This window comes from Dipodomys merriami, unplaced genomic scaffold (genome assembly GCF_024711535.1).
Source record: "Dipodomys merriami isolate MVZ:Mamm:240054 unplaced genomic scaffold, mDipMer1.0.p SCAF_373, whole genome shotgun sequence".
Classification (NCBI taxonomy): domain Eukaryota; kingdom Metazoa; phylum Chordata; class Mammalia; order Rodentia; family Heteromyidae; genus Dipodomys; species Dipodomys merriami.
In genome coordinates this window covers 731,647-755,493 of record NW_027205304.1, presented here as the reverse complement: position 1 = coordinate 755,493, position 23,847 = coordinate 731,647, and the positions used below count along the sequence as shown (strand labels likewise).

Here is a 23,847-nt window from a genome sequence, read left to right as displayed (position 1 = left end):
CAAGATGTTCCATATGAAAATGCTGGAAACTGAGAACAAAGCAATGGGAGTCTGGAGACCAGCAAGGCTCCAAGGGTCCCCAGAACAACTGACCTGTGAGAAAGGGGAAGAGAAAGCACATGGGGAGAGAAAGCAAAGATAGCTTGGCAAGTTGGGGGGCAGCACAGAAGAGGCAGCAAGGGTTAAGGGGAAGTTGAGGAAAAAGAGAAGTCATCCTCTGCACACAGTAATAGCAGGGAGATGACACTTTCTTACATGTAACCCCATCTTCCTGTCCCCTCATTAAGCTGACACCAGGCTCCTCCTGGGCACAGGTGGGCACAGACTCCCACAGAGCCAGCCTGTGAATCACCAAACCTCCACCCTACTCTTCTCATTTGTGTCAGAGTGTGCCATGGACTAGGAAATGTGTGACTCATTGCTGCTCTGAATCTTCTTTGCCCCCTGCCCAAGTGAGGATCTGGTGGCCTCCTGGGGTCCCCAGTACTGGAACTTTGGTATTCCAATGTTGGCATCCAGAGACTGTGCCATGCAGCCAGGCCAGAGCCTCAACTCAGCAGAAGACTAAAGTGGATCCCGAAGTCCAGAACCAGACCCACCCTGTGACTCTTACATGGGCTGGCAGGAGGGCACAAAGGTGCCAGCAGGGCAGCGTGACACCTGAAGTTACTGAGTGTCACCTCTGCACCCAAGGAAGGTGGCAGCCAGTCACCAGGGAGGCAGCCTGCACACCTGGAAACTGCAGGGTCCTGATCCAGCCTGGAGGGGAAGAGAAGGAAAAAACACACACCAGTGGGCCTTGGTGTTCCAGTGATCCCAGGACCATCATCTTCCTCACCTTTTCTTTCTTTTTCTTTCCCTTGTTGGTCGTGTGGCTTGAACTCTGGGCCTGGGTGCTATCCCTGAGCTCTTCAGCTCAAAGCTAGCACCCTACCACTTGAGCCACAGCACCACTTCTGGTTTTCAGGTAGTTAATTAGAGATAAGAGTCTCATAGGAGCTGGGAAGATGGCTCAGTGGTAGAGCACTTGCCTTGCATGCATGAGGTCCTGGGTTTGATTCCTCAGCACCCCATAAGCAAAAAGACAAAAGCCGGAAGTGGCGCTGTGGCTCAAGTGGTAGAGCGCTAGCCTTGAGCTGAAGAGCTGAGGGACAGCACCCAGGCCCAGAGTTCAGGTCCCACAACTGGACCCCCACCCCCCCAAAAAAAAGAGTCTCATAAATTTTCATTCTGGGGCTGACTTTCATGCACCATCCTCAGAACTCAGCCTCCTCTAGCACCTCACAGGCATGAGACCACGGCACCCAGATCCTCACCCTTTCTAAGACCTGTGTCTGGGAGCAGAGCTGAGCAAACACTCATGCCCACCTTCCTCTCTCTGAAACAGCCAGCTCTGGCCCTGGGCAGCCCCTTCCCCTGGGAGGAGAGACAGGCAGAGACTGGGAAATAAGAGAGACACCCAGAGATGGGGAAGCAGGGGAAGAAAAGGAGGGGAGAAGGATGAGAAGGGGATATGGAGACTGCACAGGCCATGGTGAAGGACCAGACAAGGCAGGTGGTCAAGACGGGACAGGTGAGGCCAAGGGCAAGGTGAGTCTCTCAGCACCAAATGGGAGGTGGAGGCTGGAGGACTGCACAAGGGAGGCCCTTCTGCAATTTAAGAAAAGGAGAAGCCACATGGTGAAGGAAGTTGTGGGCCACAAGGAAGAGGAGATGGGAAAGTGAACATCCTCCCTCAGCCCTGGGGAGATGCAGTCTGACCCAGAATCTCCACGTGACACTCACCCCACTTGTGCAAGCCCCCAGGGCTCTGTCAGGGCCTCCTCTCGGGCTGTGGCACTCAGCAGGCCTCCTCCCCGAGAGGAGACCAGCTATGGGGTGGGTCCTGGTGGCACTGCTGCTACTGCCTGCAGGAGTCCTGACAGCTGGTGAGTGGCCACAACCATCAAGCCACAGGGAGCCTGGGGGCTGGGCATGTGCAGAGGGCTGTGTGGGAGGAGGTGGCCAGGACCAACCCTTCACACACTTTCCTCTCCCAAGCCTGGAGAGGGTCAACCCTGCCATCTGTCCCACCAAACCCTGGGAATGCAGGTGCAGGAGCATCTGGGGTTCGTCTCTGCCTCCCCTCTGGCAGGGACTTGCTTCACATTCCTCCCTTTTCCTCCAGACAGAGATTTTGGGATGACGCAGCCGAAACACCTCTCTGCCATTGTGGGAGACTCCATTGAAATCCCCTTCAGCTTCTTCCACTCCTGGGAGCTGCCCAAGGATCCCAAGGTGAAGCTGTTTTGGAGATGGATATGGTTCCACGGGGAGTTCATCTACAACATGACCCCACCTTTCATCCATAAGCATTTCAAGGACAGGCTGGTCCTGAACTTCACAAAGAATGGGAACTCGGGCTCCCTGTCCATTTTGAACCTTCGGAAGGAGGACGAGACCATGTACTTCTGCCGCGTCCATCTGAAGACAAAGAAAATGGGTGAGCAGCGGTGGCAGTCCATCGAAGGGACCCAACTCACCATCACTGAAGGTGAGCCCCCTTCCCCAGCTCCACATCCCCTCAGTCTTCACACTTCAAATCTTCTTACTTCCTCTCCCTTATCTCTGACCTCTTCTCAGGGCCCTGCCAGTGTTATTCTTTGATTGCCTTTCCCAATAACCGTCCCCAAACAGGTGCTGCTTCCCCTCTCCTTTGTCTCCCAGTGGTATTTGAGGTTCAACCCAGCCCCACACCCTGGGCCTCAGCCCTACCACAACTGTCCAAGTTCTAACTCAACAAAAGCACTCCAGGCCTGGGAATGTGGCTTCGTGGTAGAGTGCTTGCCTAGCATGCATGAAGCCCTGGGTTCAATTCCTCAGTTCCACATAAACAGAAAAGGCCTGATGGCGCTTTGGCTCAAGTGGAGAGTGCTAGCCTTGAGCAAAAGCAGCTCAGGGACAGACAGTACCCAGGCCCTGAGTTCAAGAATCAGTAAAGAAAGAAAGAGAAAGGAAGGAAGAAAGGAAGGAAGGAAGGAAGGAAAGAAGGAAGGAAGGAAGGAAGGAAGGAAGGAAGGAAGGAAGGAAGGAAGGAAGGAAGGAAGGAAAGAAGGAAGGAAGGAAGGAAAGAAAACCACTCCAGTCCTCCCTGTGCCCTGACTTGCAGATTCATTTGACTTTGCTAGAATGTGTACTGTCTTTTTGTAATGTTATCTTCTGTTATGTTATATGTTATATGCATTAACTCTTGATCATCCCAGAATGCACAGCAGGTATCTGATGGATTGTCTCCTTGGTCTCTGGGCCTGCTGTAACCTCACACCATCACCTGTACCCTTACCTTCAACCTCCTCCCTCCTTTCCCCAGAATACCTCTTTCACCCCTCCCTGCCCCAGCTACTCCTTTCCCTTCCCTTCTCTTCTTCTACCTCTTGCTGAGCTCCCTCTCCCATACAAGCCCACATGTTCTTCTAGTCACTGTGTCTCTTAGCTGCCAACCTGTGCTCCTTTGCAGTGTCCACCCACTTGCAGGGTGAACCCCGCTGGCCTAGCATTGTTTGCTGGCCTAACACTGTTTAGCCAAGCCATGCCAGTGGCTCTCACCTGTCAGCCTTGCTATGGAGGAGGCTGAGATCTGAGAAGCAATGTTCAAAGTCAGCCCGGGAAGGAAGTCCATGAAAGTCTGATTTCCAATTAACTAACATAACCTCCAGGATTTGGAGTATATGGTCATAGTTATCCCAACAGGGTACTCTCTCAGAGAAAGGGGGGTAGGGGCTGATCTCAGTACCCTGAGAGTGTCAGGGCAGGTGGCAGACACCCCCTCAAATAGAATCAGCCCCTGTCACATGTCTGAATTCATTCATGACTGGCCTCTAATATCCTTCTCATCCTCCTGTGCCCCTGCAGGGAAGTCTCTCAAAACACTGAGGAGAAATATGAAAATATTGCCTATGAAAGTAAGTTGTATACCATCTTTCCCCCATTTCTACCCTTAGCCCTTCATTCTCTCCAAACACCCTATATACATCTGCACACCACCCTCCTTTCAGTCCTTTCCCCTCTCCCACTCTTCACCTCATCCCACTCACGTGACTCTGGCTTTAACCTGGCAGCTGCTGTCTCTCCGGCATCCCTTGCAATCTGTGTGCTTCCTTATCACACCTCAATTCAATACTCCCTCATGTTCTTCTCCCTAGGACAATATACAGAGCCCCAACAGAGCCCCAAGGTAAGCAGCTCTAAGCTCTAAAAGAAAGGAGATGAGAGGAGGTGGGGTGGAAGGATGGGGAGCTGGGTGGGGGCAGGGCACTTGGGACATAGGCTGCTAGTCAGGGGCGGTTCTGTCTCCTGTCTAACCTTCTCTTGACGCTCACCCAGGTTGAGAGCACTGTCTATGCTGTCCTCACCCTCTCCAACTCCTCCTCATCAAGAATGCCTTCCGGCCCTCCTCTCCATGGAAACACCCAGAAGGAAATGACCCTGTACTCTGTCCTAAAGACCAAATGAGTGAGCCTTAAGAGTCCTTCACTTTTAATAGCAAAATTCACAGCTCCCAATGATCAAGGCCAGAGGCAGACAACTCACAAGTCAGACAGTTTGAAGGCCATATAGGAAATGAGGTAACCATTTGATCCAGTTTCCACTTCAATTTCTTAATCCTTGTCTGCCAAAATAAAATACCCTCAGAATACCCAAATGACTTCTCTAAGAGAAAAATGGGCAGGACCTTCTATTTCTGTTCCTTTTCCTAAAAATGAACCCAGCATTGTTGAATTCATAACTTTTTTTTTGGGGGGGGGGGAGGTTCGGTCATAGGGCCTGAACTGTGGGCCTGAGCGCTGTCCCTCAGCTCTTCAGCTCAAGGCTAGCTAGTGCTCTACCACTTGAGCCACAGCGCCATTTCCGGCTTTTTTCTTTTTGTTTATGTGGTGCTGAGGAATCAAACCCAGGGCCTCAGGCATGCAAGGCAAGCACTCTACCACTGAGCCACCTTCCCAACTGAATTCATAACTTTTGGGAAAGCATGTCACATACCATATTATGTCAGTTATCGAAAAGGGATTAGTGTATGTCTATGGAGGATCTAGACAGTCATGTCCAACTGAATTGTTTGTGGGAGTAATACTTGGTTCTTTGCTTATATGTTTTCTGTAATTCACATGTTAAACAAAGGTTATTTTAAAAGAAAATGAACTCTCCTAAATAAGCCACATCCAAGACTTCTCTCCAAACACCTTTCTTCCGTGATTCTTAGATGAGAGAAATACAAATGTTGGACTCAAGTAGCCGGGCCAAGACCCAAGGTCTGCTTCTGTATCTATCCATAATTGAACTTTCACCATAACTGTCATGCATGGGGACTGTTTGCATGGAGATCCTTTAATAGAGCAGCAGCAACCACAGGCAGATAATGTGCCCAGGAGGCAGAGAGAGAAGAGCCAAGTAGTTGGAAGGCTTTCCCAAGGCCTTGGAGCCAGCTAGGAAGGAGCTGAGCCACAATGAGAACCCAGACCTGCCCTTCTGGAGTTTTCCCCAGGAATCAGGCCCCAGTTCCCTTTCCAGGTTCCCATGCTGGACAGCATCCAGCCACATGTCACATGCCACAGTACCACCAGAAGGAGAGAAAAGAAGCTGAAAGGAGCACACAGTTAGACAGATCTACCTTATTAACACAGTACCTGTGCAGCTCTGATGGGACCTTGATATGGAATGAACAACTCCCAAGATTCAATAGCTGCTCAGGGATAGGGCTCCAAGTCTCTCCCTTCAGCTCTAGAGAAAAGGAGCAGAGTGGGAGCACAGCTCCACTCAGAGAAGGCCATGGGGAAGTCCTCTGCGCCTGTGTTGCAGCTCCCCTTGCTCCTCTGCCTCTCTCCCAGCATCTTCCAGGAGATATTCAAAGTCCAGGTCACTGGACTCTCCATCCTCAGCTGGGACATGAATAACCTCCTCAGCTAGTAGTTCTAGGTGTGGAGGCTAAGCTTTTCCCAACAAGAAACCCTGTCCATGACAAACTGGTGGGGCCTGGGTACCATTCTAATTTCTTTTTCCTTAGACAATCTGGGTACTGAGGCCTTGCTTTGGGGAACTTGAAACTTGTTCTTACAACCTAAATAAATGGAATGAAGCTGTCTATCCTGACTGTGTGTGTGTGTGTGTGTATGTGTATGTGTGCTCACACATGGACACCCATGCACACGCGCACATGCTTGGTACCAGGAATTGAACTTGAAGCCTGGGCACTGTCCCTGAGTTCTTTTGCTCAATGCTAGTACTCTACTATTTTTTTAAAAAAAACAGTGCTATTTCTGGCTTTTTGTGGTTAATTGGAGATGAGGGTCTCACACAGACTTTTCCTGTCCCCTCTGGGTTTGAACCATGATCCTCAGATCTCAGCATCCCAACTAACTAGGTTTACAGGTATAAGCCACTGCCACCTGACCTACCCTGACTTCTTACAAGTCTAATTCATAAAGTCTTGTATCAAAACAAAAAAAACTTTGAAAAAGATCATCTTTTTCAGTACAAAGAACACACGTTTGGATTTCAGATATTTATCAGCCATATGCTGAATATGGTCTTGAACAAATTTTAAACTTTTGAGAGCCTTGTTTCCTTACAGTTAAAATAGCTACAGTCACAAAGCTATGGAAAGAATTAAAAGGAACAAACATGGAAGCATGCATAGTGCCAGCTCTGCAGTCTTTCTGACCAATAACCTCTCTATTTTTCTACAGTGTGTGCTGGATACAATATGAGACTTGCTCTTTCATTCTGTATTTCATTCCTTCTTATCTGTGGAATTGTTAAGAAATGATTGGGAAAGGGAAGAGATGCAAACATGAACTTTATTTCCCCAAGTTCTTATCATCCTAAGTCTCACCTGGCTGGTCCAGATTCCTTGGCTCTTCTTCCTTCTCAAAGATGGGTGCAGAGGCATCTACAGATTCACTGCCCAGAAATTTCCCCTTCATTCTCTTTTTGAGGGGCCCATACCTCCTCTCCCCAAAAATGAAGGCAATTTGTTTCTAATTAACATCTTGCCAAGGGCAAATGGTCTCCACATCTAGTCCCTGTCCTATTACAATCTTCTGCTTATTTTCAGTCTGGTCTATTCTCTGTGTGGCTTCCAGTTTCCCACCTTCCTGACTTTCTCCCCCCATTAGACCTTCTTTTCTTTGTGATTCTCCTCAGAGTCTACTTTCTCCAGGAAGTCATCCTTCTTGACTAGAAATTGAAACTCCCCCCCTTACATTGAACCTAAGATTTTAGAAAGCATACAAATTAGGAGGCTCTAACTTCCTTCCTGTGTCCATCAGCTGTTCTTGCCCGCTTTCTCAGGTCCGGAACTGAGTCAGTCAGCTCCCCTCACACTCTCTGCCTCTGCTCTTCCTTAACTGTGAGACCTACCTCACTTCTAGCTGGCTTGCTTACCTGTAGGTTTGGCTTTTTTGGTCTGCTTGTTGTCTGACTTGGGACCAGGCAAAGTTGGATTCTACAGGTAGAACAGAAAATAGAAAAAGGACAAATTTAAAACCTGGCATGGAGCCAGGCTCCAGTGGCTCAGTTCTGTATTCCTAGATACTCAGAAGCCTAAGATCTGAAGATCATGGTTTTGCAGCCAGAACAGGCAGAACAGAAGTCTGTGAGACTTCTCTCCAATTAATCAGCAACAAGCTAGAAGTAGAGCTTTGGCTCAAGTGGTAGAACACTAGCCTTGAACAAAAAAGCTTAGAGGCAGTGCCCAGACCCTGAATTCAAGCTGTCGCATGCGTACATGCGTGCACACACATACACACACACACACACACACACACACACACACACACACACACATACACACACACACACACATATACACCTGTGGGCATGATGTTGCATACCTATAATTCCACCTACTTGAAACGTGGAAGTAAAAGAAGCTTGATTTGAAGCAAGCTAGCATGAGAGTCTATCTAAATACTAAAAGCAAAACTCTAGCTCAAGCAGTAGAGTGTTTGTCTAACAAGTGGCAGGCCCTGAGTTCAATGCTCAGTACCACTGAAAAGAAGACTTATTGAGTCACATACTAATTTTCCCTTTTCCCGGTACTGGGGCTTGAACTCAGGCCTTAGCACTATCCCTAAGCTTTTCCCACTCAAGTCCAGGGCTCTACCATTCACCTGGATTTCTAGCTCTTAGGTGCTCATGGACTTTCCTACATGGACTGGCTGTGAACTGTGATCCTTAGATCTCAGCATCCTGAATAGCTGGTGTGAGCTAGCATCCAGCCCATAGTTTTTGTTGTTGTTGTTGTTGTTTTTGTCAGCTATGGAGATTGAACTCTGGGCCTAGACACTGTCCCCTAGCTCTTTAGCTCAAGGTTAGGGCTCTACTACTTAAGCCACAGTCCCACTTCCAGTTTTCTGGTAGTTTATTGGAGATGAGTCTTTCGGCCTTTCCTGCCTGGGCTGGCTTTGAACAGTGATCCTCAGATCTCAGCCTCCTGAGTAGCTAGGATTACTGGCATGAACCACCAGCGCCCACTTATATATTTTTTTTTAAGCCAGATTTCCTCAAGGGTTTGGAGATCAATTTTGAAATTTCCGCGCCATCCTTCCCCCCAACCCCATGGCTGTTGGTGACCTTCCTCTTGTGGTCTGAGCTCCCCTCAAGCTGCTCTTTAGAGGTGGAAGGTGGGAGATGTATTCTTCCAGACAGGGAGGTTGAGGCTGGCAGCCAGGCCACAGCAGCCCTGACCCTAACTCTTCCCTTGATCCTCCAGGGCCTAGAGCCCTAGACAGGCATGTGGGAATTGTCCTCTCCCATCCAGGCCTCTGCTCTCCACCCCGCTTCTGTGGCATCTTTCATTTTTAGGCTTCTGATAGATGTCCCCACACCCTAGCCTGCATTTGTGGCCACAGGAGTGAGTAGTGGATCAACCAAAGCCAGTGCCAGATTGTTTCTGTCCCACAAATGGCCTTAACATCCAAGTGTCTAGGAGCCAGGGTAGAAGCAAAGGAGAACCACATTAGCAGGGAATGTATTGGTGTGGCAGGGACAGGGAAGGTGGGATGGGAAGGATTTGGTCACCTCTTTCTCCCTTTGCTAATGGGATACCTTAGAAGGGCAAAGGGCCTGAGGCACTGAAGATTGCAAGCTAGATGACTCCCCCATATTGAGCCACTCTGCTTAGGCTGTCTTGTATAGGCCTGGCCACCCAAGAACCAGAACTAAGTATTTCGGAGCTGTCCTGGAACAGAGGCGGGGCACTCAGGTATCTCAGAGCCAGGGGAGGAGGGGGAGGCTCTTCAGGGGAAAGAAGGCCTAAAGGATGTTTGGTGGTTCCTAGACAGGGGTAGCATCTGCTGGGTCCCCATGGATGAGGATGGCCTCAAAACAGAGGTTGCTGGAGACTGCTCCTCCACTCTCTGTCCCACAAAGGGGGCTGCACAGGTGTCTGCAGCCCCACCACACCTACCACAATCCTGTCTCCCCAGACCCTCTGTTTTCTATTCTATCCAGCTCCTGGCCAGTGCAGCCCAAAAATAACCCAGGGTCCTGGAGCTTTACTGCCCCCTGTCCACCCTGCCTCAGCTCAGCAGCCTGTTCAATCCTCCCTGGCCTGGCCTCTGCCAGCTCAAGCCCTGGGTCTCCTCTACACACACACACACACACACACACACACACACACACACACACACACACACACACACACACACACACACACACACACACACACACACACACACACACACACACACACACACACACACACACCCTAAATCCTCCATCCACAAATATTCTTTCCCTCCCCCTCCCCCCACACCACCCCTCTGTCCACCCTCTTCCTCCCCTCCTCCCAGGGGCCCCTGGCTTGTTCTGACCAAATCTGCAGGAGTCCTATTTGTCAGGCCAGGGAGAGGATGCAGAGCATGGAACACAAAGAGGCTGCTAACACGTTGGATGTCCACAGAGGACCAGCCAGCAGGGCTCTCTGAACAAAGTTCTCCCATGCTCTAGTCTGCTGCCTTCCCCTGTCCTCTTCCCAACTCCCTCTCCCTACATTGCCATCTTCGGTCTTTCTATGTTGGTTCATCTGCATCTTCAACTTGATTGGCTTGAGAGATGCCTAGGAGATTGGGAAAGCCCACCTATAGGTGTCTGTGAGGGCGGTTCCAGGAGTGATTGGCATGTGGAACAGCCACTGAGGAGGGCCTATCCTCCCAGCTTGCTAATAGGCTGGGGACCCCCATGGAACAAAGGTGGAAGGAGGAGGCAGCCAGCCAGCCAGCACCCAGAAAACACTGCCATCACTTGTTGGTATCAGACTCATCATCTGCAGATTTTTTTTGGGGGGGGGTCCGGTTGTGGTGCCTGAACTCTGGGCCTGGGCACTGTCCTTCAGCCCTTCAGCTCAAGGCTAGCGCTCTACCACTTGAGCCACAGCGCCACTTCCGGTTTGTTTGTTTGTTTTGCTTATGTGGTGCTGAGGAATCGAGCCCAGGGCCTCATGCATGCAAGGCAAGCGCTCTACCACTGAGCCACCTTCCCAGCCCTCATCTTCAGATTTCAAGGTGGACTCACTGCAGACTCTCAAGGGAGCCTTCCATCCCAGCCTGGGGCTACAACCCTGGTCCCTCAAGTCCTGGGGCTTGGGGCTTCTGGGACTGCGCAGCTATTGGGTTCTGGCACTCGGAGTACAGACAGTCACTGTGGGACTCAGTTCTGTAAACCAAACTAATAACCCCTCTGAAAATTACATCTACACACACACACACACACAGAGTTATTATATACATTACACACACAGACATAGACTCACGTGTATATTCGACTGATTCTTTTTTTTTTTTTAATTTAGTGGTGGGGCTTGAACTCTGGGCCTCGGCCCTGTCCCTCAGCTCTTCAGTTCAAGACTAGCATTTACCACTTGAGCCACAGCGCCACTAGCGGTTTTCTGGTGGATTAATTGGGAGATTAGAGTCTCTCAGACTTTCCAGCTCGGCCTGGCTTTGATCCGTGATCCTCAGATCTCAGCCTCCTAAGTAGCTAGGATTATAGGCATGAGCCACCAGCACATACCTTCTGCTGATTCTTTTGTTGTTGTTGTCGTGGTCGTCATTGGTCGTGGGGCTTGAACTCTAAGCCTGGGCACTGTCTGTCAGCAATTCAGCTCAAGGTAAGCACTCTGCCACTTGAGCCACAGTGCCACTTCCGGTTTTCTGGTGGTTTGTTGGAGAGAAGAGTCTCACTGTCTTTCCTGCCCCGGCTGGCTTTGAACCTTGATCCTCAGATCTCAGCCCCCCTGAGTAGCTAAGATTACAGGCATGGGCCACTGGCACCTGGCCTTCTGTTGATTCCTATCTAGAGAATCCTGGCTCATTTCACTGCTTCAGAATTCCAGCTGCTGGAACTGCTCACTAAGGCAGTGGGGTCTGTCACATATCAGCCTAGGGAGGTCAATAAGCAGACAGCATTAGAAATCTCAAAGAAGAAGATCAGGATGAACTAGGAAGGAATTCTCTCTGCAAATGGAATTCCAAATAAGGCCTCAAGAAAAAGGTGGAAGGCTGGGAAGGTGGCTCAGTGGTAGAGTGTTTGTCTTGAATGCATAAGGCCCTGGGTTCAATTCCTCAGCACCATATAAGCAGAAAAGGCCAGAAGTGGCACTGTGGCTCAAATGGAAGAGCACTACTAGCCTTGAGCTGAAGCACTGAGAGACAGTGCCCAGGCCCAGAGTTCAGGCCCCATGACTGACAAAAGAAAAGGAAAGAAAAGAAAGAGGTGGGAGATTAGCATGGGAGAAGCAACGAAGGTTGAAGGTGGATGGAATGAAAGGGAGAGATTGAAAATTTGTTTTGGAGATAAAATTGTCCGGGCTGTATTTGTTTTGGAGATAAAATTGTCTGGGCTGTAGGAAGAAAGAATAGTATGACCTCAAAGTCACCTTCAGTGAGTTGTTATTACTACTACTACTGCTACTGCTACTACTACTACTACTACTACTACTACTATCATTATTTTGTAGGTTGTGGAGCCTAAATTCATGCCTGGGCATTGTCACTAAGCTCTTTTATGCTCAAGGCCAGTGGTCTACCATTTGGGGCCACAGCTCCACTTCTGGTTTTCTGGTGGTTAATTAGAGATAAGAGTCTCATAGGCTTTCCTGTCCAGGCTGGCTTTGATCCATGATCCTCAGATCTCAGCCTCCTAAGTAGCTAGGATTATAGGCGTGAGCCACCAGCACACACCTTCTCCTGATTCTTTTGTTGTTGGTGGTGGTGGTGGTGGTCATGGGGCTTGAACTCTGAGCCTGGGCATTATAAGCATGAGCCTATGGTTTTCTGAGTAGCTAGGGTTACAGGCATGCCCCATCAACTCCCGGTTACCTTCAGTGAATTACAAAGATTTAAAAGATCACCTTGAGAAAAGACGGTAATCCTAGCTGTTGGAGAAGCAAACAGCAGGAGAATTCAGCTCAAGGTCAACTTTTTGCCCAGGCAAAAAAAAAAAAAGCACAGGAGGCTGGGAATGTGGCTTAGTGGTAGAGTGCTTGCCTAGCATCACATTAAGCCTGGGTTTGATTCCTCAGTACCACAGAAAAAAGCCAGAAGTGGTGCATGCTCAAGTGGTAGAGTGGCTAGCTTTGAACACAGAGAGGCTCAGGGACAGAGCCAGGCCTTGAGTTTAAGCCCAGGACCAAAACACACACACACACACACACACACACACACACACACACACACACACACACACACACACACACACACACACGAGTACACGAGACTGCATCTTGACCAATGGTTGGGCACAGTATCCCTAGTGTAGAGGATAGCACAAGTAGGAGAATCACAGCCCACCACAGGCTGGGGCATAAAGTATAACTCAAATATATCCAATGGAAAAAGGGGACTAGAACCCTAGTTTCAGTGACAGAGTATCTGCCATGATTTCAAACCCCAGTACTGAATTAAAAGAAATAAAAGATTGCTTGGCCTTAGAACTGGTGATAGGGACCCAATGAGGGAGGCCACAGATGCTCTTAAAATATGGACTATGAATCCCACCTTAGCCTCCAAATCTGCCTCTCCCCACGGCCATGTGAGCACCAGGGTCCCAGGTGCCTCCTAGACCCAGATAAATCACCTCCCCACACTGTTGCTGGTAGGGTGTCCACACTACAGGAGACAGCGTAGAACTGTCCCATGAGCACAGTGTGAGACCACAGTGGGGGCCTCCTAGAACTCATCCATTCCCAATTGAGTAGATGCCTTGCACAAGGCCAGCATGCACCTCTGAGGGTGGCTGCCAAGCTGCCAGGCCCCTCCCTGGAGTCCCCCTCCCTGGAAGGCCCTGCACCTTCTCTGGTGACTACCTTCTCATCAGGGACCAATTCAGCCCAAAGGCTCAGTGCCTCAGTTTCCCCAATGGAGAGATCAACATGTTCCATCCAAAAATGTTGCTAAACAGAACAAAGCAATGGGGGCTTGGAGCCCAGCATGGTTCCAGGGGTCCCTGGACCATCTGACCTGTAGGAAGAGGGAAGAGAAAGAAAGCACATGGGGAGAGAAAACAGGGACAGCCCGGCCAGCATGGGGAGCATGTGAAAGAGGCAGCAAGGATTAAGGGGAAGTTGAGGAAAAAGAGAAGTTACCCTCTGTACACAATGATGGCCGCATGATACTTTCTCACACATAATCCCATCTTCCCTGTCCCCTCATTAAGCTGACACCAGGCTCCTCCTGGGCACAGGTGGGCACAGACTCCCACAAAGCCAGCCTGTGAATCATCAAACCTCCACCCTACTCTTCTCATTTGTGTCAGAGTGTGCCATGGACTAGGAAATGTGTGACTCATTGCTGCTCTGAGTCTTTACCCCCTGCCCAAGCAAGGATCTGCGAGCCTCCTAGGGTCCCCATTGCTGGAACATTGGTATTCCAACTTTGGCATCCAGAGACTGTGCCATGCAGCCAGGCCAGAGCCTCAACTCAGCAGAAGACTAAAGTGGACCCCAAAGTCTAGAACCAAACCCACCCTGTGACACTTACAAGGTCTAGCAGGAGGGCACAATGGTACCCTCAGGGCAGTGTGACACCCAAAGTCACTGAGTGTGTCATCTCAGCACCCGAGGAAGGTGGCAGCCAGTCACCAAGGAGCCTGAACACCTGAAAACTGCAGGGTTCTGATCCAGCCTGGAGGGGAAGACAAGGAAAAAACACACACCAGTGGGCCTTGGTGTTCCAGTGGGTCCCAGGACCATCATCTTCCTCATCCTTTCTAAGACCTGACTCTGGGAGCAGAGCTGAGCAGACTTATGTTCACCTTCCTCTCTCTGAAGGAGCCAGCCCTGGCCCGGGGCAGCCCCTTCCCCTGAGAGGAGAGACTGGGGGACAAGAGTCAAGGACAGAGACACCCAGAGATGGGGAGGCAGGGGAAGGGGGAAGAAGGGTGGAGAGAAGGATGAGAAAGGGAAGTGGAGACTGCACAGGCCATGATGAAGGATCAGACAAGGCCGGTGGTCAAGTTGGGATAGGTGAGGCCAAGGGCAAGGTGAGTCTCTCAGCACCAAATGGGAGGTGGAGGCTGGAGGACTGTTTTCTCAGTGACCACAAAAGAGGCCCTTCGGCCCTTTAAGAAAAGGAGAAGCCACATGGTGAAGGAACATCCTCCCTCAGCCCTGGGGAGAAGCAGTCTGACCCAGAATCACCATGTGGCACTCACCCCACTTGTGCGAACCCCACTTGTTCAGGGCCTCCTTTCCGGCTGTGGCCCTCAGCAGGCCTCCTCCCCGAGAGGAGACCAGCTATGGGGTGGGTCCTGGTGGCACTGCTGCTACTGCCTGCAGGAGTCCTGACAGCTGGTGAGTGGCCACAACCATCAAGCCACTGGGAGCCTGGGGGCTGGGCATGTGCAGAGGGCTGTGTGGGAGGAGGTGGCCAAGATCAACCCTTCACCCACTTTCCTCTCCCAAGCCTGGAGAGGGTCAACGCTGCCATCTGTCCCACCAAACCCTGGGAATGTAGGTGCAAGGAATATCTAGGGTTAGTCTCTACCTCCCCTCTGGCAGGGTTTCACATTCCTTCCTCTTCCTCAGAGGCAGAAACTATGGGATGACCCGGCCTGAACAAATCGCTGCCACCCTGGGAGTCTGTTGAAATCCCCTTCAGCTTCTTCCACCCTTGGGAGTTGGCCTCAGATCCTGAGGTGAATCTGTTTTGGAGATGGAAGTTATTCCACGGGGAGTTCAGCTACAACATGACCCCACCTTTCATCCATCAGCATTACAAAGGACAAGAACTCAGGCTTCCTTTCTATTTCCAACCTGCAGAAGGAGGATGACACCACATAATACTGCCACATTCAATTAAAGACAAAGAATGAGGGCAAGCAGCTGTGGTGCTCCATCCATGGGACCAAACTCACCATCACTGAAGGTAAGCCCCCTCCTCCCCACACCTAGCTCCACACCCCCTCAGTCCTCACACTTCAAATCTTCTCACTTTCCTCTCCCTGACTTCTGACTCCTTCTCAGGACCCTGTCAGTGTCATTCTTTGTTTCCTCTTGACAATAACCATCCCCTTTGCCTTCCAGTGGCCCCTAAGGTTCACCCCAATCCCATGCCTTAGGTCTCAGCTCTGCCACAAAAGTCCACGCTCTAAAATATCACCAGCAGTCCATCCCTGCCTGCTCCCTGACTTGCAGGTTGACTTCCCTAAGATTCATCCTGCCTTCATTTTGTGTTATCTGCATCAACTCTTGCTCTTCCCATAGGCCTGAGCTCATCCCAGAATGCACAAAAAAATGTCTGATGGATGTTCTCCTTGGTCTCTAGGCCTGCTGTAACCTCACACCATCTCCTGTGCCCTTACCCTCAATCTTCCCCCTCTCTTCCCCAGAGCACCTCTTTCACCCTTCCCTGCCCCAGGGGCTCCTCTCCCCTCCCTTCTCTTCTACTTTTCTTCTCCTTCTTCTCACCAGGCCCCCTCTCCCAAGCAAGCCCACATATTCTTCTAGTCACTGGGTTTCTTATCTGCCATGATGCACTCCTTTGCAGCACCTGCCCACTTTTAGGAAGAAACCCACTGGCCTAGCACCATGCATGTATTAATTACCCTGCTCTCTTACAGCCCCACACTACAATAGCAGTAGGCATGCTCATTTTGTACAGATAGAAACATTTTGACCAGAAGAGAGTCTCATATAGCCAATTAATCAGTGAAAACTACAAGTGGGGGTATTGTTCAAGTGGTGGAACACTAGCACACACACACACACACACACACACACAGGCAAGCATTTAGCTAGTTTAGTGATAGTTGCTCATGCTTCTCAGGCTTGCTATCCAGGAGGCTGAGATCTGAGGATTGAAGTTCAAAGCCAGCCAGGACAGGAAAGTCCATGAGACCCTTATCTCCAATTAATACCAAAAAGAACTATCACTCAAGTAGTAGAGCTTTAGCTTTGAGCAAAAGAAAAAGCTCTTAGACAGCACCCAGTCCCTGAGTTCAAGCTTCAGGACCTGAGCAAAAGAAAAAAAAAACAAATAAAAGAAACAAAAAAAGAAAAGAAATAAAAGCATTTAGTACTATGAATTTAGAATACTCCTTTAGTCATATTCCAAAGTTAAAAAATAAAACAGTATTGATCTGGGTTTTATATTTTTGTTATGAGATAGATAGATAGATAGATAGATAGATAGATAGATAGATAGATAGATAGATAGATAGATGATGGATAGATAATTCTGGTCCTAGGGCTTGAATTGAGGGCATGGGTACTGTCCCTGAGCTTTTTTGCTCAAGGCTAATGCTCTACTACTTGAGACACAGTGCCACTTCTGGCCTTTTCTGAGTAGCTTATTAGAGATAAGAGTATCACAAACTTTCCTGTCTGGGCTGCTTAAACTATGGTCCTCAGACCTCAGCCTCCTGGGTAGTTAGGATTATAGACATGAGCCACCAGCACTCAGCTTTTTAAAAAAATAATTTCTAATAAGCATTATTAGTTTGTTCCATTTAGGAATTGGACAGTAAGTAATGGCTGCACAGCAACATGAATGTATGTAGTGCCACTGAAACTCACAATTGCAGGTGGTTAAAATGGTATGTTTTATGTTACATAGATTTATGACAAAAAAATAATGTTCTATTCTTTTTTTTTTTTTTTTTGTCGGTTGTGGGGCTTGAACTCTGGGCTTGGGCGCTGTCCCTCAGCTCTTCAGCTCAAGGCAAGCACTCTACCACTTGAGCCACAGCACTACTTCCAGTTTTATAGTGGTTTATTGCAGATAAGAGTCTCATGGTGGGGCTGGGAAGGTGGCTCAGTGGTAGAGCGCTTGCCTTGCATGCTCAAGGCCCTGGGTTCGATTCCTCAGCACCACATAAGCAAAAAGAAAAAAGCCGGAAGTGGCACTGTGGCTCAAGTGGTAGAGCGCTAGCCTTGAGCTGAAGAGCTGAGGGACAGCGCTCAGGCCCAGAGTTCAGGCCCCACAACCGGACCAAAAAAAAAAAAAAAAAAAAAAAGAGTCTCATGGACTTTCTTGTCCCGGCTGGCTTTGAACCTCAATCCTCAGATCTCGGCCTCCTGAGTAGCTAGGATTACAAGCGTGAGCCACCGGCGCCCAGCTTTAATGTTCTATTCTTGTGATTTATTTCTGAGTAGTGAAATGACTTATTCACTATTGAAAAATGGTACAGAGTCAGGATTTAAACTTGGTTGTTTGGAATCCTTTTGTGTTTGTTTGTTTGGAGGTACTGGAGTTTGAACTCAAGGCCTGGCGCTTGCTAGGCAGCTGCTCTAACACTTGCATCCCTCTACCCAGCCCTGCTCATCTGGAGTCTAAGCCTCCCTCTCTTCCTCTCTGAGTGGATCTCTGAGAACTGCTCCCCTCTCCATATTCCTCTGAACAAGATGAGATCTGACCTGTCATTCTCATATTCCCATTCTTCCAGGAGAATCTGCTGACTTCTGATCTTTCCCCAGCCATCAAGACCACCACCCAGATGAAGACCACCACTGAGAGAAACACCAGTGTAGCCTCTGAAGTTACCTCAGCCGGTTTCACAGTTTCAAAGTCTCAACTCCTGAGTCTGGGAGCCATTGTTGGGGTGGTAGTGGCCACTGTTATACTCATAACCAGGGTGCTAGTACTGATAGCCTTCCTCAGGTGGAGAAGGAAAAGTAAGTGGCCCAGGGTTGGCCTTCCATTGTATTCCCAAATGAGTGTTTTAGAACTCATTTGCATTATAAACACTTAAGATGCTTATTAAAAATGCAGATATCTGACCTGCACCAGTAGCTCATGCCTATCAGCCCAGCTATTCAGAAGGCTGAGATCTCAGAATCAATGTTCCAGGCAGCCCAGGCAGGAAATTCAATAAGACACTCATCATCAATTAACCACCCAAAAAAGCCAGATGTGGAGCTGTTGTTCAAGTGGTAGTGCAGTAGCCTTAAGAAAAAGAAGCTCAGGGACAGTACCTATGCCCTGAGTTCAAGCCCCACAACTAGCACCTAAAAAGAGAAAAAGCAGACACCTGCTGAGTGTCCTTCAAACCCCAAATCAGGCTATAAGGCCTGTGATTAGAATTACTGTTATGAGCCGGGCGCTGGTGGCTCATGCCTGTAATCCTAGCTACTCAGGAGGCTGAGATCTGAGGATCACAGTTCAAAGCCAGCCCGGGCAAGAGAGACCGTGAGACTCCTATCTCCAATAAACCACCAGAAAACCAGAAGTGGCGCCGTAGCTCAAGTGGTAGAGCGCTCGCCTTGAGCTGAAGAGCTGAGGGACAGTGCCCAAAGCCCAGAGTTCAAGCCCCATGACCAACAACAACAAGAACAACAAAAATACACACACACACACACACACACACACACACACACACACACACACACACACACATAGTTTTGTTTTGTTTTGTTTGAGGTAGGATCTCACAATATAGGCCAGGCTGGCCTTGAACCATTGGTGCCACTGAAGATTCTACATTTATTTTCTTTAAGCATCCTCAAATGGGGTTTGTGCAAACCAGCAATAGCACATGATGGCATAATTTGTCAGGTCTTCTCTCATGACTTAGTCTTCAGCTTTTGCTTGCTGGAGAAGAGACAGCCTGCCCTGGAAAAGGTAAGAACAGAGCAAAAGGGACAGCAAGTTGTCTCAGTTTCAGCAAGGACTGAACCAGTGCACACATTGCAGAGCCTGGCTTGAATTTGGCAAATAAAAACCCAAGAATAGTGCCTGGTTTTCCAGGAACTTAGCTCTCAGAGGTCTTGGTAATTGGTGATCATTGTTTTTTTTTTTTTTTTTTTTTTGGGGGGGGGGTCCGGTCGTGGGGCCTGAACTCTGGGCCTGGGCGCTGTCCCTCAGCTCTTCAGCTCAAGGCTAGCACTCTACCACTTGAGCCACAGCGCCACTTCCGGCTTTTTTCTTATGTGGTGCTGAGGAATCGAACCCAGGGCCTCGAGCATGCAAGGCAAGTGCTCTACCACTGAGCCACCTTCCCAGCCCCCGGTGATCATTGTTTATGGAAGAACTGTGGTAGTGCTAAAACAATGTCAGTGGAAAGAAAGGGATCCAGAGAGGACTGCTTAGCAGAAGACAAAACCTCTCAAAGAACAAGCTGGGCAAGAGCTGGGGGTAAGGAGGAAGATACTGCCTGGTCCTCAAAGAGAGGAAAATATTCCAAGAACTGTTGGTTAGTTCATGGCTGGTAGAAGAGAGGTGAGATGAGAGAAGAGGGTCTTGTAAATCAAAGCCAACAACATCAAATCCCAGAGGCACAGTGAGCAGTCACATGACCACCTCAGCTTCCTGCAGTGAGGACATCAGTGTGTGAAGGCAGCCAGGATGCAGCAGCGCAAAGGATGGAGGGAAATGGCTAGGACCAGGAAGTGTCCTTAGATGGTTTATAACAAAGGCTCCATCCAAAGAGAAAAATCAAGATTGTCATTCCATCTATAATAGTCTCAGTCAATAAAATAGAAACACTTAGAAAGAAAATTAAACCAAGAAGGTGAAGGATTCATATACTAACACCAAAGCACAAGACAATATTGAAAGAAATTAAAGACAACACAAACAAATGGAAAGATTTCATATTCTTGGACTAGACGAATAAGACAAGATGTATGTACTACTCAAAACAATCTATGGATTTAATGCAACCCCAATGGAATGGAATTTGGTCTGAAATGGAATTTGGTCATGGGGCTTGAACTCAGGTCATGGGCACTATCTCAAAACTTTTTGCTCAATTAATTTTCCTTTCAAAAATGAATAATTCATCTCCTGAAATTGAGAGCCCAGAGTGGAAGTATGGCACTGCCTGGTTTCCTAAAAATTTCTCAGAGCTACAGTGAACAAAACAGCATAGTACTTGCACAAAGACAGACAAATGGATGGCTAGAACACAGCACAGCCCTAAAGTAAATTCTCAAGTATTGCCAAATAAATGGTCTTCAAGAAGGGTGCAAGTTGGGTATTGTGGCTCACACCTGTAACCTAGCTATTCAGGATGATGAGATCTGTGGATGGAGGTTCAAAGCCAGCCTGGGCAGGAAAGTCCATGAGACTCTTATTTCCAATTGACCATCGAAAAGCCAAAAGTGGAGTTGAGGCTCAAAGTGGTAGAGCACTCACTTTGAACAAAAGAATTCAGGAACAGCGCTCAGGCCTCAAATTCAAGCCCCAAGGCTGGCAAAAACAAAGAAACAAAAAAGGAAGGAAGGGTGCCAAGATCAGCCCAGTAAGGAAATAAGAGCAGCTGAGATGTGAGGAATGGCCCAAGGAAGCAGCAGAAGTCTGAACAGGATTCCAACCATGAAACTCAGTCTGTGGGACCAGAAATAGCCAGTACAGAAGGAAACCCAAAGAAGATGTTTGGTGGGGGCAAGGAAAAAGTGGGAAAAGTGCAGAGGAAGAAAAATGAGGAAAGTTGGGTAAGGGTAAGAAGGGAGGTCAAGAAGGAGAGAAAGAAGCCGGGCACTGGTGGCTGTGTGAGCCTAGCTACTCAGGAGGCTGAGATCTGAGGATCATGGTTCAAAGCCAGTCCTGGCAGGAATGTCTGTGAGACTCTTAGCTCCAATAAACCACTCAGAAAACAAGAAGTGGCTCTGTGTCTCACATGGTAAAGCACTAGCCTTGAGCTGAAATGTTGAGGGTCAAGGACCAAGCCCAGAGTTCAAGCTCCATGACTGACAACAAAAAAGGGGGGGAGAAAGAGACAGAGAGGAAGAGAGGAAGGTGACAGGCACTGGTAGCTCATGCCTGTAATCCTAGCTACTTAGCAGGCTGAGCTCTGAGGATCCCAGTTGGAAGCCAACTTGGGCAGGAAAGTCCCAAAGACTTTTTAAAAAAAATGTATTGTCACGGTGATGCACAGAGGGGTTAGAGTTACATTTCTTGTCTAACTTGTTACCCTCCCCTCATTTATCTTCCTCTTCTCCTCCCCCCCCCAAGTTGTACAGATCATTTCCAACATATTGTCTTGTGGGTATTACTACTGCATAGGTTCCCACATCGTCCTTTGTCTCCCATTTTGTTGTTCCCCTTCCCTTCCCTAGTTCAGATAAACATATATATATACATTACCCAGGGTACCAAAATCGAATACAGTGACAACAGGGAATAAACCACAGGGGGGAAACATAAAAGAAAAAAGAAATTATGTAGAACATTGAGAACAATAACAACAAAGAAAAACCTCTTGTGTCCATGTCTTGGAGTTCATTTTACTTAGCATCATCTTATATGATCATATGTTCATAGCTATTAAGCTATTCTGCTCCTCTGCTAAGATTATCCTAGATGTATACTAATTATTACAAATAAGGAAAATCATTGGACCTATGTTTCTTTGGGTCTGGCTTACTTCACTTAATATGACTTTTTTTCAAATCCTTCCATTTCCTTTCAAATGGGACAGTGTCATTTTTCTGAAGCCAAACCCTAAGACTCTTATCCCCAGTTTTCCACCAGAAAACTGGAAGTGGAGCTATGCCTCCAAGTGATATAGTGCTAGCCTTGAGCAAACAGCTTGGGGACAGTGTCCAGACCCTGAGTTCAAGCCCCAAGATCAACAAAAAAAGAGGGGTGGGTACATAGGGATGAAGGGATAATGGCCCCAGAAGGGCTTGTCTTAGGACTTGCAGTAGAGGACAAGAGGACAAGTATGACTGGCCTCAGCTTACTGCCCTGACTGGTTGGGACAGATGGTCTCCACATCTCCCTCAAGGTTGGTCTGAACATAAGACACAGTTAAGGAGACAGAGAACCACAAGGAAGTCATACTGATACCATGTTGCTTCTTCAACAGGCCAGACAACCGCAGCCCAAAGCCCAGCAGGGTGAGTATTTGTCCTCCTAAGAAGGCAGGGTGAGTGAGGAAGAGGTGCTATTTGGGAGGTTTCTTTACAAGTTTTCCTATAAGAACAAGTAGGAAAATATCACAGTAAAACCTATTGCGTTATACAATTAACATGCACTAATAAATAAGACAGATATTTTATCTAAACACCTGTGGCTCCTGACCTGTAATCCTAACTATTCAGGAGGCTGAGATCTGAGGATTCTGGTTTGAAGAGAGCCCAGATGGAAAGTTCATGACACTCTTTGTGCCAATTAACCACCCAAAAAATGGAAGTGGAACTGTAGTTCAAATGGTAGAACAATTCCCTTGAAAAAAAAAAGGCTCAGGGACAGTGGCTAGACCCTGAGTTCAAGCCACAGGACACACAGACAGACAGACACAGACACAGACACACACACACACACACACACACACACACACACACACACACACACACACACACACACACACACACATTTTATTGGTGAATATTTTAGCTAAAAGGATTTATTGTATGTAAAAGTTATATTGGCTTAATGTTTTTGGTGGCATTGCCTTTTTTGCTTTAGTTATTTTTTAGTTATTTTTTGGCCTGGGGCTGTCCTCAAATCAAGATCCTCCTAGCTCTGTCCCACACATAGCTGGGATTATAGGCATGGAACACCACACTCTTCTGGTTTGTTAAGTTCTTATTAATTTTTGCCCAACCTGACCTTGAACTTCTCTCCTCCTGATCTTTCTCTCCCAGGCAACTAAAATTATAGGCATGTGCTACCAGGCTTTGCTTAAGTACTTTCTTATTTTTTAAATACATGAACAAGCCAGGTGCTGGTGGCTCATGCTTGTAATCCTAGCTACTCAGGAGGCTGAGATCTGAGGATCAAAGCCAGCCTGGGCAGAAAAGTCCATGAACTCTTACCTTCAGTTAATCAACAAAAAGGAAAAGGTAGAAACAGAGCTGGGGCTCAAGTGGTGAAACACTAACCTGGTGTTGACAAAGCTCAGACACAGAGCCCAAGCCATAAGTTCAAGCCCAATACCTGGGCAGGAAAAAAAAATTATAAACATATGTGGGGGGGTGAAGGGGGGGTGAACCATTGATCAAGATAAGATACTTGGAGGGCTGGGAAGGTGGCTCAGTGGTAGAGCGCTTGCCTTGCATGCCTGAGGCCTTGGGTTCGATTCCTAAGCACCACATAAGCAAAAAGAAAAAAGCCGGAAGTGGCACTGTGGCTCAAGTGGTAGAGCGCTAGCCTTGAGCTGAAGAGCTGAGGGACAGCATCCAAGCCCAGAGTTCAGGCCCCACGACTGGACCCCCCCCAAAAAAAAAAGATAAGATACTTGGAATTCACAAACTGACAAGTTAAATTGAAAACCCCCCTTAAAAAAAAAAAAAAAAAAAACTACTGGGGCTGGAAAGGTGGCTCAGTGGTAGAACCAAAAAAACAAAAAAGCAAAACAAAACAAAAAAAAAACTACTTAAAGGTAATTTTAAGACTGGTAATGTGGCTTAGTGTTAGAGTGCCTGCT

The 23,847-nt window shown here is 48.2% G+C and overlaps 1 protein-coding gene across 2 annotated transcripts; it reads left to right on the top strand.

Annotated features, from left to right (window-relative positions):
* The first annotated feature begins 1,813 nt into the window (after positions 1–1,813).
* On the top strand, positions 1,814–18,720 carry Pilra (paired immunoglobin like type 2 receptor alpha). 2 transcript variants are annotated; one of them, XM_069989316.1, is made up of 5 exons: positions 1,814–1,928; positions 2,168–2,533; positions 3,892–3,941; positions 4,182–4,213; positions 4,363–6,126. In XM_069989316.1, exons 1-5 carry the CDS (start codon positions 1,874–1,876, stop codon positions 4,460–4,462), a joined length of 603 nt encoding a protein of 200 aa, XP_069845417.1. In that variant the 5' UTR covers positions 1,814–1,873; the 3' UTR covers positions 4,463–6,126. The 2 variants fall into 2 exon arrangements, with proteins under 2 accessions (XP_069845417.1, XP_069845416.1); XM_069989315.1 differs by lacking the exons at positions 3,892–3,941; positions 4,182–4,213; positions 4,363–6,126 and adding an exon at positions 17,951–18,720.
* The last annotated feature ends 5,127 nt before the right edge of the window (positions 18,721–23,847 follow it).

Coding starts and splice junctions, on each gene's coding strand:
- Pilra (XM_069989315.1), top strand. CDS start 1,874: ATGGGGTGGGTCCTGGTGGCACTGCTGCTACTGCCTGCAGGAGTCCTG. Junction 1,929..2,167: donor TGCAGGAGTCCTGACAGCTG/GTGAGTGGCCAC, acceptor CTTTTCCTCCAG/ACAGAGATTTTGGGATGACG. Junction 2,534..17,950: donor CCAACTCACCATCACTGAAG/GTGAGCCCCCTT, acceptor ATCTTTCCCCAG/CCATCAAGACCACCACCCAG.